The 13,619-nt window shown below is 42.2% G+C and overlaps 1 protein-coding gene across 1 annotated transcript in view; it reads right to left on the bottom strand.

Annotated features, from left to right (window-relative positions):
• Positions 1 to 13,619, bottom strand: part of SPNS2 (sphingolipid transporter 2) — a 124,576-nt gene that overhangs the window by 78,996 nt on the left and 31,961 nt on the right. Inside the window, exon 2 of the mRNA XM_026063708.1 lies at positions 7,604 to 7,669. Coding sequence (XP_025919493.1) covers positions 7,604 to 7,669 — 66 coding nt within the window. The remainder of the gene's footprint in view (positions 1 to 7,603; positions 7,670 to 13,619) is intronic.

The following is a 13,619-nucleotide window of genomic DNA, read 5'->3' as shown; positions in this document are numbered from 1 at the left end:
AGGTCTGAGCTCTAAGAAAATGAGAGTTCTTAAGGTGCGTGTGGGGGAGAAGGAATCAAGACAAAAACCAAAACAATCTTAAAATAAATCTTTTCAGAGAGAGAAGCATTCATGGCTCCCCTGGGGTGAAGCACATTAAATACACAGAATGCACTGCAAACGTCAGTTCTGTTTTCTCACTCTCAGTTCACAGAAGACCCTGTTCCAATTCCCCTTAAAGCCAAGGCAAAAATTCTTCCCCTCTGGGCTAACACTGAGCTTTAAATCAGGCCCAATGGGTATTAGTAGCAAGTGCATGCACAGATCCAGACCAGCATAAAGAGAGGCAATACAGAGCTTCTTCTGATTTATACCATAAACAAATACTTCTCTGCTCACCACACTTGAAAATTAGACTTACAGACTCGGTGAAAAACAAGTGTCAAAGCCGAGCAGGTTTCCTACTTAATCCAAACAGCTTTTAGTGTCATTGCAGAGGGGAGGGAAAAAGAGTAGCTTAACATGAGGTCTTAAATATAAGTACACACCTCTCTCTTCCAGTAACTGGTAGCCATTAGATGTTTAATAACACCATCAAAATAACTGTTAATGCAACTCAAATGCTCATCTCCCCCTTTCAAAAGTCCACATATGGTGTTAAAAAATAAACAAAGGCAGCAAGTCTAGCCCTTTTGAACTATCTGTGCAGAAAACACACAATACAACGCCAATGTCTGCTATGTTAGACTGCACAGCTGGCATTAAGAGGAGGAAGTTGTTTAAGAGCACTACATGATACCCAAAAAAATCCCATCTTCCACTATAAATGGCTTGAAATTCTGAAGTTTGAAGAACATGTGTAGGGGTAGATGGGAAGGCTACATTAAAATCCATTAGGACCCTGGCTAGAATGATAGCTACTTCTCTAGTATCTATGGGAGATCTCTCCCCTCATTATTATAACAAATTACAGAAGTAAACACAGCCTTGGCAAGAGGTGCTTGACCTACAGCCTTAGGGAAAATGGGGCCAACATCTACTTACAGAACAGACATGCCACAGGCAGCATGAGTACAAGTTTCTCTTGCAACAGCCAGCCCAGGTACCTGACCTGGGAGACCAACAGTCAGAGCAAACATTCCTTCTACAAAGCAGGAAGACAGGATGGGAAAATAAATTGTTATGTTATGTTACTGGCCACGGAATATCATAAAATCAAGATCTTAATGAAGACAAGCCAGTCTGGAGAGTTTCCCTGCTCTGGAAGCCTGCCCTCATTTGCTGCCACGTGCAATAAAAAGACAAAGTGCCCCACTGCCTCAAGCATTTACCTCCCATTAAGAGCAGGTAAGAACATCTCTCTTTTTCCACCCTCCCCAGTAAAGATTATTTACTTGGCAGTCTAGGGCTGTCTAGTCAGAGTGCACACTGTAAATAGCATTTTTATAGTTTAGTCCTTAGTGTAGGGAGGACTGGGCTAGGGCACAAATGCATTTTCCCATAACCTACTTACTGATTCAAGAAAATGCTTTCATTCTTGATTGCAAAAGGATTTCAAAATAGGCTTAACTGCATTCATGAATCAGATGCTCAGATTGCAAAGACTTCTTAGCATATCAGACACCCTTCTAGCAAAAGGAAAAAAGGACTCACAGACTTATGCTGTCAATAAGCAGGCTCTGGACTTCCTCAGCTCACTCTACCTTGATAACTAAAAGACCTGCAGGAAGAAGGCAGCTGAATCTTCTGTTAGATCACATTGCAAAATACTCCAGCATGGAATCTGTATATTGGAAAACAGATGGTGTTTCAGTCCACATGGATCTGAACCACTGGCTTCAGTCTGTAAGAGTCTGTATGCAGATTCCAACCTGAGCCAATCGTCAGCCATACATTAAAAATAGGCATTAGTTAAGATGTTCTCAGACCTCCTAACCAAAGAAGAGGCCTCATCGATCCTCTTTCAGCACCTACTGTGCTCCAAATAAAGAACTTGCTTGGCATTCGAGTAATAAAGGAGGATCAATTTAGACAGAGGTTTCCCTTGTTATCCTTGTCCCAAACATTAATCCAGGCACAATATTTGAATGCAGAGCCTGGCGTCTTCATTTTTATTGCTTAAATTGAAGCTGTTCTATACAAACGGTCTTAATCCCCAGACCTCAGCATCAGGCTACAGAATGCCAGGGAAATAGAAATGGGGAAAGTGGTTTTACTCGTTGTTTACATGACTTTGAGGTTCGTCTTCTGGCAAAAGGAGATCTCCGCCTTGCCATGGTCTTCAGAGTCCAAAAGTTCCAGTGAAGTTCCCCGGAGTTACAGGTGCTTAGCATGGTTGGGGAAAGAGAATACAACAGTGTATGACCTGCTCTGTCTAGGGCATGGTGGTCCACAGCATTTGCAGTCACAAATAACAAAGAGCAACTGCAAAGCATTCTGTCTTGCCTTCTGGGCTATAGTAGCATTGGACGCACAGAATGGATACAGATACAGACACCTGAGATACGAGGGCCCTGGAAGGTGCTCTGGTGTAAGGAGAAGCCATTCACTCAAAAGGAAAACCTATGAGTTTTAAATAGAAAATAGGGAGGTGGAGAGAACATGACTTACTCTGTTCTACCAAGGCAAGAACAACAGATAAGCAAATGTGGAAGAAAAAGATGAAGATTTGATCCAGTTATGTGCAGCAGGGATGAGGAGAAAGACAATATTTATCCAGGTGGAAGCTGATGATAGAAAAGAAACATGTGGCACTTACGGTTCATGTAACATACATGTATCCAGGGTTATCATCTCATCCAGAGGTGGTGCTCTTTGTGTGGAGAACATTAAAACTATCAGATCAGGAGAAGCTAGAGAGCAGTATGGACTGACATCATAAGCTGATGACAAGAAGATAGGAGTCAAAGGGAAAGGAAAGAAAAACTTTTGATTTAGCAAGTCTGATTTATCTCATCATTCCCACATGCACTCCACTATTTCAAGTATCCCACTTGCTTTGCATGCCTGTAACTTGGTCGGTACAATCAGAGCACGCCAGACCACTAACGTCTGTGCAAGAACACACTAGGTAGAGTCGGTAGATAGAGGAACTCAGAAGGGTAAATGTTTTGCTTTTCAGATGAACAGAGGCTTTTGACCCTTACAGGAAAAATGAGCCCACGACAAGACTTAAGAAAGTACCTGGCATTTCTAGGCTTCCCAGGAAAACCAGGGACTGAATGCCCATTTCTCTCCACGCAGGAAGAGTTCTTTCAGAGCCCCAGATATCTATGATGATTCATATTTAACGAGTCCTTCCAGACTTCTCCCTTCCTTACATTTCCTTGCTTCTCACCTGATGGTATGAACTTCTGGTTACCAAGATTTCTTCTAATGATATCCCTATGCTCTTTCTGGAGAGAGACACATTTTCTCTCTGCATTTCAATGGAATCCCTGCCATAGCCTCCATTTAATGGCTCAGTTTCTGCTTTCAGAAGTCCCCGCTGTTTTATGTGCCTTCCCATGTGCTTGAGCTGCCTGGGCTGAAGATTAGGGGGCCCGTTAACAAGGAACAAATCTCCAGGTCTAACCATTAACCTGGTTGAATACTGTGTCTTCAGAAGCTGGACCATAATTCTCATTCTGGCTCTGCCTCAGGCCTGCTGTGTGACTTTGGGCAGGTCATTTCTCCCATCTGGCTTTCTTAGCTTCCCCATCTGTAAAAAAGGGCAAGTCTCATTATCCCTCCTATATAAAACATCCAGAGATCTACAGAAGACAAACTGTATTGGGAACCAGGCACTATTATTATTAGAGCTCTGTTCTGTTAAATAGACAGTAGCAAGAGACACAAAAGCAAAATACATTCACGGGCAAGGAAAGCAGACAGAGAGATAAAGCACAAAAACTGAAGAACGAATGGAAAAAATCCAGGAAAAAAACAGAGTACAGCATTGGGTCACTACTCCTGTGGTCTAAATATATATGGAAAGAAATGTGATTTAAATAACACTAATTTGAAGTACTTTTGCAAACCCAGTTCTCCCTCCTCCCAGTCTTTGTGTTTTATTGATGCCTCAGCTCTAGCTTTTTCAAGTCCAAATTGCTGTTCCTACTCAACTCCATGCAAGGCGAACACTTTTTGAATGGTTTGGCTTATAACAGTATTGACTGATTACAGCTGCACAGCTCAAGTAGACAAGAAGATGCTTTATCATCTTTTGAGATCAGCCAGGATCATCCTTCCTCCAGCTGGGAAAAGCAACCAGTAAGAAATGAAAAGAAACAAGATGATACAGAGAGCTAGGATGTACACCTGTAGTGCAGTTAAGTGAACTTTACTGTTATTTATACAACTGTGCATGTAGTGCTTTAAAAAATGAAGATCAACACAGAATTTTTGCATCATCAAGAGATAATTGAGGCTCCGGAGTCAACATGGTTATGTGCCTGTTACTCTACAGTGCTACTGAGCAAGCAGCAATTGAGGTCCATCTGTCAATGTGTCCTTTGCTGTCACAGGATCCTTGTTACAGAGACTGCCACATTCTGCTCCTTTCCATTATGGATGAGACTGGAGTGTGCCTGTGATTTTACTACACAGATAGTTACAGTGCCCCTCTAACCAGTTTTCATTACACCTCCTAGGCAAATAGCAGCTTGTATCTTGGGAATAGTACAAAACAAGACAAAAATTCAAATTTTGTCTTTGCAATTCCTAAGAAACCAGTCACCTCTGCTTTCCAGAGAGCAGCAGAAGCTGGAGTGCATGAATTGGCTTTTGAACGTTTGGAGTGAGTGAGCTGTGAGACGGGCTGTGTCTGCAAAGAAGGGATCATGGTATGAATGCCAGGGCATACACTGCCTTTGCTCAATTTCTTTTCCCCTTACTGTTTGAGTTTTCAGTACCATCTCCTCCTAAAGCACTGTGTGCAGCCTTGTTTCTCAGTTAAAAGGATTTTCTTTACTATTTTTAAAGCCTGTTTGATGAGTGATATGAACTAACAGTGAATACTACATTATTTTTACTCACCCTCATTAACACTGTAAATTAATTTAGGACTCATTTAGATGCAAGATTAACAACCTGAAGACTAATCCACTCTTTATTCAGAGGACATATTCAGGATGAACAGCCTTTTGTCTCACATCACTCAATTAGTTAGCAGGACCATCTCCTGGGAATGAGATGATATTTCTGTCTCTGCTGCTTGGAAAGGAACAGTTCAAGGTTAAGGCAGAGGTCTGGGAGACCTGGTCCCAACTTTACCATAGACTTCCTCTGCATCCTTGGTCAAGCTGCTTTTACACATCTACATCCATTTTCTCCAATGCGCACATTTAGAGAGGTCACGCATAGAGAACAGATATAAGATTAGAAGCAGTGGTAATGCCGGTTTAAGGTTTCTGCAGGTTAAAGGATACATGGGCCGTGGGCCAGCTGCCAAACAGAAACTTGTTAAGCTGAAGTAATATGATTATTTTCAGTTAGGTGCCCCTACCTTTACTTACGTGAAATGGTGATTTATTTTATGAGTAGTCTCTTCCTGTGACTGATGGCACTGTGATTAATGCATTATTATCTATATTGCAGGGGCAAAGTCAAGCCCTAAGTTTTCAGATCAGCAGAAAACAAGAGAAAACGCTGCTTTTCTTAAAGCAACACTTATTGGTTACAAAACTCATGACACGCTGCAGCAACCTTGCAAGATCTCAGTGAAGCTGTTTTCAGATGCCCTAGATGTTCACTAGAGAAATAAATAACATTTCTTGCAATTAACAAATGAAATGCCCTACTGGAGCTTAGCTCTTACTTGCTGTCAGTAAATCATCTGCAGAAGGTTTTCATCCACTGAGGGGAAAGAAGATTAAATATATGATTTGGCAAGTGTCATTTTCCACCAGAATATTTTGTTGAATGCACTTGGCGTCTAATGACACATTGAGGATCTGTTCCTCTGAGCACAATAAATAAGTACAAATAATTGTTGTAGAAAAGAGCCTGACAGACAGCCAGTGCCACTCTGGGCATAACTGACTGATACTATTTCTCATCAGCAACAGTTGTAAAGGTCAGGCCTTCTGTCCTGGATGCATCAGCCCAGCTGAACGCTGCCATTCCACAAGGAGAGCAGCAGGTAGAGACTTCCTCAGCTGGGCAGGAGGCTGCAACTACAAGGGCCTAATCCAAGATGTTACAAAGTATTTTTACCACCACCACCACCACCCCCACCAAGGAGGCCCTCTAACATCTTGGGAATTGTTCTTCCCCCGGTAACTGTTAGAACCGGCCTGCACACTTCGTAAGCAAACAGCAATGGAAAAGTTGTTAGATTAAAACAGCCGCTATTGCCACTGGAATGGCACCAGGAACATTTTTAAAGCCCTTGTACAGACTATTATTAATTGTTTGTATTGCAACATTACCAAGAAGCTCTGACTACAGATGAGAACCCTACTGTTCTAGGGGTTGCTGAAAATAAAAAAAAGAGGAAACACTGCAGTGATTCACATAGTCTGAGATCAAAGGACAACTGACAGAGCTCTGAAATTTTTGTACCAACCTCCGGTGTGGCCACAAAGAGCGAACAATTTTATACACTTTTTTGTTGGCTATGGCTTCAGGGACAAGTTCCTGACTGGCATTTGGCATCCAACATGATAGCATAAGAGACAATGTATGGAAAAAAACGTCTTTCTGGCACACTATTTCTAATCCTATTTTCCAGAGATAGTCATTCCAGTGTGGTTCCCTCAGACAGAAGTACAAAGACAGGACAACGACAGCACCACACTTCTACAACTCCAACTAATAATTCTGTAGGAAGTTTTCAAAACAAATTGTTTCTCTCCTTAAAATACTGCATTTGCTCTCTGACTAATGATTTCAACTCTCCATAAAGATCTAATGTGCTGTCACAACCACTTGAGACTGCTACTCGATGTCATCAAATCCAGCCTCTTGACAAAGGCACTCCTCTAAACCACCTCAGGACCAGAGGCCAGAAAAGCTAGGTTTGCCCTGGGGTTGCACAGCTCTGCCTGCAGACATCTGCAACATTAAAATGAGAGGCATCAGAACCGCAATAATCCTTCCTTCTTAAATGCAAGGAGAGAAACACCAAAATCACAGAGATACCTTTGATCAATGAGTTAGCCCTTCCTGTAGTTTTCAGTCTGAGGTATTTGTGTCCTGATGAATTTTACATTTTCATGTCACACTGTACTCCCAAATTCAGCAGATTCTCTTTAGAGCACAGGAAGGGCATCAGGCCTTATACTTATTACCAACCTACAGGGAGTGAATAGAAGAGAGAACAACAGGACCCTGCTGTTGGCTTACCGTTATCTTTCTGATCTAGGGGAGGCAGCCCTCTCTTATTTGAATATTGTTTCCATAAATAATATTATCCAATTAATTTGCTCTTGGCCCATTCTGCACTCAGGTCATTCTGAGCCATGATCTCCTGCTCGCCAGCAAAATAAAAAGTCCCCTCATCTTCACTCACCTTACTAGGAAGGGCATACTTCACAGCAAATGTTTCCAAAGGAGGGCAGTCCAACCTTAATTCAAGAAATTTGAAAGCACCCTTCTGAAAAGAGGAAGGTTACAAAACCAGTCAGAAAACAAATAGTCTTACCTGTCTGTAACAAGCCAGCGCCACTGTCTTTGACTCCAAAGTGCTGCTGGATGTCTAGTAACACGCCTGTGAGGAAAACAGAGAAGAAACTCAGTACCTTCAGATTTTGAAGAGCATACAACTACTTCTCTTCGGGAAGCATCAGCAAAGCCTCCAAACTCAGTACTTTAGACCTATAACTTCTCAAGTTTGCACATTGGTTTCTTTTCTGTACAGGCAGACTCCATAGTTTTGGGCTACTGTAATAACAGCAGAGGTCAGCAGATTAAACATCGTGCAAAGAGTCTGAGAAAGAAATCCACATGCATGAGGAACCAGTCTTCCCTTTTTAAATAAGATCAGGGTTTCTACAAAAACACTGCAGAATCCAGACCCCTTACATTTGTTATCATATAGAAATATAGGGAACCTGACTCTGCACCTTAGGTGCTTCAAATGGCTCAACAAGATGGACAAATTAAACTGAACCCAAGACTAGCTTTAACAAACCTGCTTTGAGGAAATACAATTTTCTGCTTAGAACCAGATGGCACTTGTAATAATGACAGGAGTTTTCATAACTAGGTCTGGAGGACTCTTGTTTCCAAAACAAATGGAGAAAATAAATTTTAAATAGAAGCTTAGTAAAGGCAGGGAAGTGACCAAATACTCAGCTTCAAAACAACTGCAAGCAGAGTCAAAATGAACCATCTCTCTTCCCTGAACCCTCAATATATTAATTGGCATAAGCAAAATTCACAGGTTCTGTAGTATTCACTTATTCAGCTGGTTTCAGTACTTGGGTATCAAACACATAAATGCATGTAATGTAGTGTATATATAAACAGTGTTGCATACATCAGCATTCAGATGTGCTTTTGTAAACCACTAGCCAACAGTGAAAACCTGCAGAACAGAGCTTTTGTAACTCATGAGGGACACCTATTTGCCAAGCTGTAGAGGGTCCACTTGGGTCAGATACAGATCCAAAGGCATGAATGTTTGGCTATGGTCTGAACAAACTGTACTTCAGCTTCTTGGCTCTGGAAGAGAGACAGTTGCTCTCTTAATATCTGGGCCTACTGGCTTCTCCAGAGCTGAGGAAATGCAGGTCTCTTTTGTTAAAAAAGAGAAAATAAAGAAAAATGTCCTCCTCCAACTATACTGAGCACCCATAAAGTTCAGCTCCAGTTCAGAATTTGATCTGAGGTGTTATCCAAACTATTCTGCTTATCACTGCAGGTCACAAGAATCAACTAAGCACAAACTTGATCTCACTCACCATAAATATCTTAGCTTTTGGAACTGCCAGGATCACACTGAATGACAAACACAGAGAGATAAAAGACCCAGAGACAAGTATTCCCAGAAGGCATCTGGTACAATGCCAAGAAAATAGACATAAATTAAAGGTAATAAAGGAAAAAAGGAGACTGAGAGGAAGAAAAAAGCAAGAAAGCCAACTTGTCCTGTCCCATACAACTTACACACGCACCATCTACTCAGGGCAGCATTCAGGACAGCTTTTAGACTACCAGTATCTGCCCATGAACATTAGTTTAACCCCAACCCCCTACAATTCCCACCCTCCCCTTCCATTCTCTGCCTATTAGGAAAGGCTGAGAGCCAGAATTGCTTAGCGCAGAGGAGAAAAGGCTCGGGGGGATCTTATCAATGTGTATAAATACCTGATGGGAGGAGTATAAAGAATAGAGAGCCAGACTCGCCTCAATGGTGCCCAGTGAAAGGACAAGAGGCAACGGGCACAAATAGAAATACAGGAAATTCCATTTAAACATAAGAAAAAACTTTTTTACTGTGAGGGGGGGTCAAACACTGGAACAGGTTGCCCAGAAAGGTTGTAGATTCTCCATCCTTGGAGATATTCAAAACTCAACTGGTCAAGGTCCCGAGCAACCTGCTCTAGATGACCCTGCTTTGAGCAGGGGAGTTGGACTGTTCGATCTCCAGAGGCCCTTTCCAATCTCAACTATTCTGTGATTCTGTAATTTTCTAAAGTATTAAATGCCTTATTACATCCACTGTGACACAGTTTTCCCCCTGACCTTCCTTGTCTTTTGAAGCATTGCGGCCTAACATAATTCCAACAGGAAATTCCTAGCTTCTTGTTGGATGGCAGATTGACCTCCATTTTCAAAGTGTCTTCCCTGGCCTTCCTTGGCTGTCCTTCCCTCAGGCTTTGCTGCTTGGCTCCGTCATTTGCTCCATTAATAACTGAGACATCATTACCCTTGCAACATCCAATGGATAGAAATAAATTTTGCATTTGCCTAGCAAAACTCACTGTGGTTTAGATGACTTGCACACTCCCCTTGGTGTCCCACCCTACCCCCAAAAAGTGGTTCTCTTACTACCTGAACCTAGAGAGCTTAGCAGCTTAATTAGCTCTGAATACCTTCCATTTGTGCTACATTGATGGTCAGTCCCAGGTTACCTACATTAGGTGGAGCTCAGCAAGTCAGAACAACTTGTGAGTACTATAATCCCAATTTTATAAAAGATAATCCCCTAAACATTCTCAAGAACATGAGATATTAGCAGAAAGGGAGGAAATACTGAATACCACATTTCTTATGTTCTCCTATCACCACTCAGTTCTGTTGCACAAGAACAAAGTATCCTACTAACTCCCTGCAGCCAAGTCCCTGACCCTCCAGCTGGAAAAGTCAAGTCAGAGAGGGATCCAAGCTCTCATTGCTTCTACAGATCCATTAAATACAAGGCTTAACCTGAACCAGTACAACACTGGGTGGTCAAGGTGATGCACACCTACCTCCTGATCCATAGCAAATTGTTCCGTGGTGGATATCATGCTACCGTTCAGTCAATCACCTTGCAGTTTCTTTTATTTCAATAACAAAGGGCTAAGATATGCACCCACCCTTCTTTCAGGATGGGGAATCAACTCCCACTGACATGATGATAGATTTTTATTTTAATAATTAATTAAACTCTCTGAAACAGGCTACCTAGAGGCTACTAAGAAAAAGAAAGTAGTGAAATTCTAAGCCAGGAACACTGCAATTGTAGTGTTCCCAGCCAACACACACTTGAGTTAGGACTGTAGCTGATGAAAAAAATTGCCATGAAGCTGGTGCTGACAGACTACCCTGATGTCCATTCCACAGCAGAAACCTCCTTGCTGAAGTGATCACCAAGAAGGATTCGTATCTCCTAAACTGAGTATGCACAAGGGCTAAGAACCAGCCATCAACAGAATCTCACCTGTGCAAGGAGCAAAATGGCACAACCTACTGTCTTGCCACAGGATACCAAAGGGACTGATTCAGTGATGGGAAAAGAGAGATTAAGAGATTCTAGCCCTGCCTTATTAAAACTGTCTGATATGGCGGATGCTTTGAGCAGGAGGTGGGACTACATGATCTCCAGAAGTTCTTTCCGATCTCGACTGTTCTGTGATTCTGCGCTCCTAATCACGTGATGGAATATGCCTGCACGTGCACAGCTCCCTCTACCACCATGACAGCTGCTAGCCCTGCCCCTGGCAACATATTCCCAGCCATACCAGAGTGCCAAAGAGGCGCATTAAAACACCAAACTTCAATAAGAGGAAGAGATTAAGATGTGACAGAAAGAAGATTCTCAGAATTCTCAGAAAGAAGATTTTTTTCAGATCTGCATCAGAAACCAGAACAGCAAGTGCAAGGCATTATAATGGTGCCTACACAGTAAAGCAGAGGAGATCTTTCCATTCTTCACAAAGAAATTCTCTCTTCGGTGCCAATGTCTTTACAGTTCTACAGTGCTTTTCTTTGCAAGAAATCATAATGTGTTTTACAAGATTGAAATGTCATAGCCATAAACAAAATATATTTAGGACATTGAAGTGCAGCCACCTTGGATTAAGCCTGCAACTTTATTCTGATGAGGGAGAAGAAGTGGGTTCTGTGGATAATCTGTGCAATAGAACAATCTAGCACCACATTTATAGGTCCTGTCTGAGCCTGGAAGATGGTCTCAGGTGATTCGGAGAGATCTGCATGTCTAATTGGCATGAATTTCCTACTCCACGTAAGTTTATTTTTTTATTCTCTTTGGACTACAGGTGTTTTGATATGGGATTTAGAACATTAAATTAGAGGCAGTAGCAAGCAGATGATGCAACATGTGTATGGAGTGATAGGAGTTTCTCTGCTGCAGGAGTTTCCCTGCTCAGCATGCTCACACGGGAAAACACTCCTCCTCTCCTAAGCTTTCCTCAGATGTGTTTATTTTCACCTGAGCATGGCAGTGACTCACCCAGAACTTTAATAAGATTTAGGGATACAATTAAGCAATGATAGACCAGGGGAGAATACATAAAATGATAGAGCTTTGGACTTTCTCTTCTTCTTCTAGATGATGGGAAGGCAGAGAGAGCTGGAGCCAGGCTCCAGACGATGATCACATCACTTGTGGAGATGTGCTCCAGGGTGTCTCACTGGAACAAAACACCTGATGCAGCTGAAGAAAGGGAAGCCACCACATGAGGCTGGCAAGACCTTTCTAATCCAAAAATTCATACCTACGTCTCAGAAGGAGCTGGGAACAGCCATAAGCCATGAACAACTGTTCATGTTAGGAGCCACCCATCCTGAGACAGCCTCTCAGCAAGGCTGACAGCCATTTGGGATGTCTTTATGATTACATGGACACAGATTAGTGATATCACCTATTATTTCTTAAGCACACTTGGCATTCTCGGGACTGAACAAACATAGAGCAAACATGGTGCCACTTTTCCAAAGCATCTCATGAGCTGAACTAGGCACTATTAATGCTGATGCAAAGCTTGGAACCCCATGAGATGAAACACAGGCAGCACCTAACCTGGAGTGCTGACTACCTGATCAAGATGGGCACAGAGACAGGACATATTGGGAAACCCAGACAAAGGAATGACTAGGATCATTTGTGGGTTTAGTTACTTCAGCTCTGTCTAGGTTACTTTACAGGACCCACAGCTCTGGTGTCTAAGTACCTGACAAAGACACCGAGACAGTTATCGGCTTCTTGTGGGCACTGTGCATGAAGAGGACTTTTAAGAGCAATTTGGAGGATAAAAGGTCTTTGGGTGTGGAGTGTTAGATAGGGAAGGAATGCCAAGTAAGTGGGGAAGAGGAACATGGCTGACCTCATCTACCTACAGTGTCAGAGGGTTTCTAGGATCTAGTTCAGGATCCAGCGTACTGTTGCCTCCCATTCTTTAATGGCCATTTCACAAACAGTGGATATAAAAGACCTGACTCTGGGGCATTTGGAATCCAGGTCCACATTTATGACCTATGTTATCTCTGATTTAAAGGAAATACTTTGACTGGGAAAGGAGAATTTTCCTGGAAGTGCACAGCTCAGGCTTCAAACAGGGAGGTAGGTGATCATGCATGAGGCAAGTTGCTCGCATAGATAGACCTTGTGCTGCTGACCAGAGCTACCACTAAACAAGAGTTGCAGGACTGGAAGGTCATCTGATATGGGGCAAAAAGCTGCTCTGAACAGAAGGTCAACTTAGTTCAGATGTTTCTTGTGTTATCCATCACATACAGGACCATCTCTTAGCACATCAAATGTCCAAAGTGCCTTTGTTATCCCTTATATTTAAAGCTGGTATGAAATGAGTGCTCTTCATCTAAAAACTGCTACATTTTCACATGAATAAAGAGTCACCATGGTAAGAACCTCTGTTTGTAAGCTAAGCCACAATGAAATCACAATTTCCAAAGCAAAAAGACATTACATCTTCCCCGGAGAGCCCCATTTTCCACTCACCAAAACAAAACATCAGGCTTTGATTTCAAGTTAGTTCCAAAGGAAGGTGCAAAAACGAGGGTCGAGCTGGGCATAGAGTGCAAAGCTACAGAAACACAGCTACAGCAGACCAAGCCTTGCATCAGTAACTCCAATGCACATTCTTTTGTGTGCTGCAACACCGCTCGTCAATTCTAACTATTTACTTAAAAAGCACATGCATTTTTAAGAGTATCTTTTAATGAGGAAAAAAGTGTTTAAAAGGAAC

This window comes from Apteryx rowi, unplaced genomic scaffold (genome assembly GCF_003343035.1).
Source record: "Apteryx rowi isolate R43461 unplaced genomic scaffold, aptRow1 scaffold_20, whole genome shotgun sequence".
NCBI lineage: Eukaryota > Metazoa > Chordata > Aves > Apterygiformes > Apterygidae > Apteryx > Apteryx rowi.
Note: the sequence above shows the minus strand (reverse complement) of the source record. Positions and strands in the feature narration are given on the sequence as shown.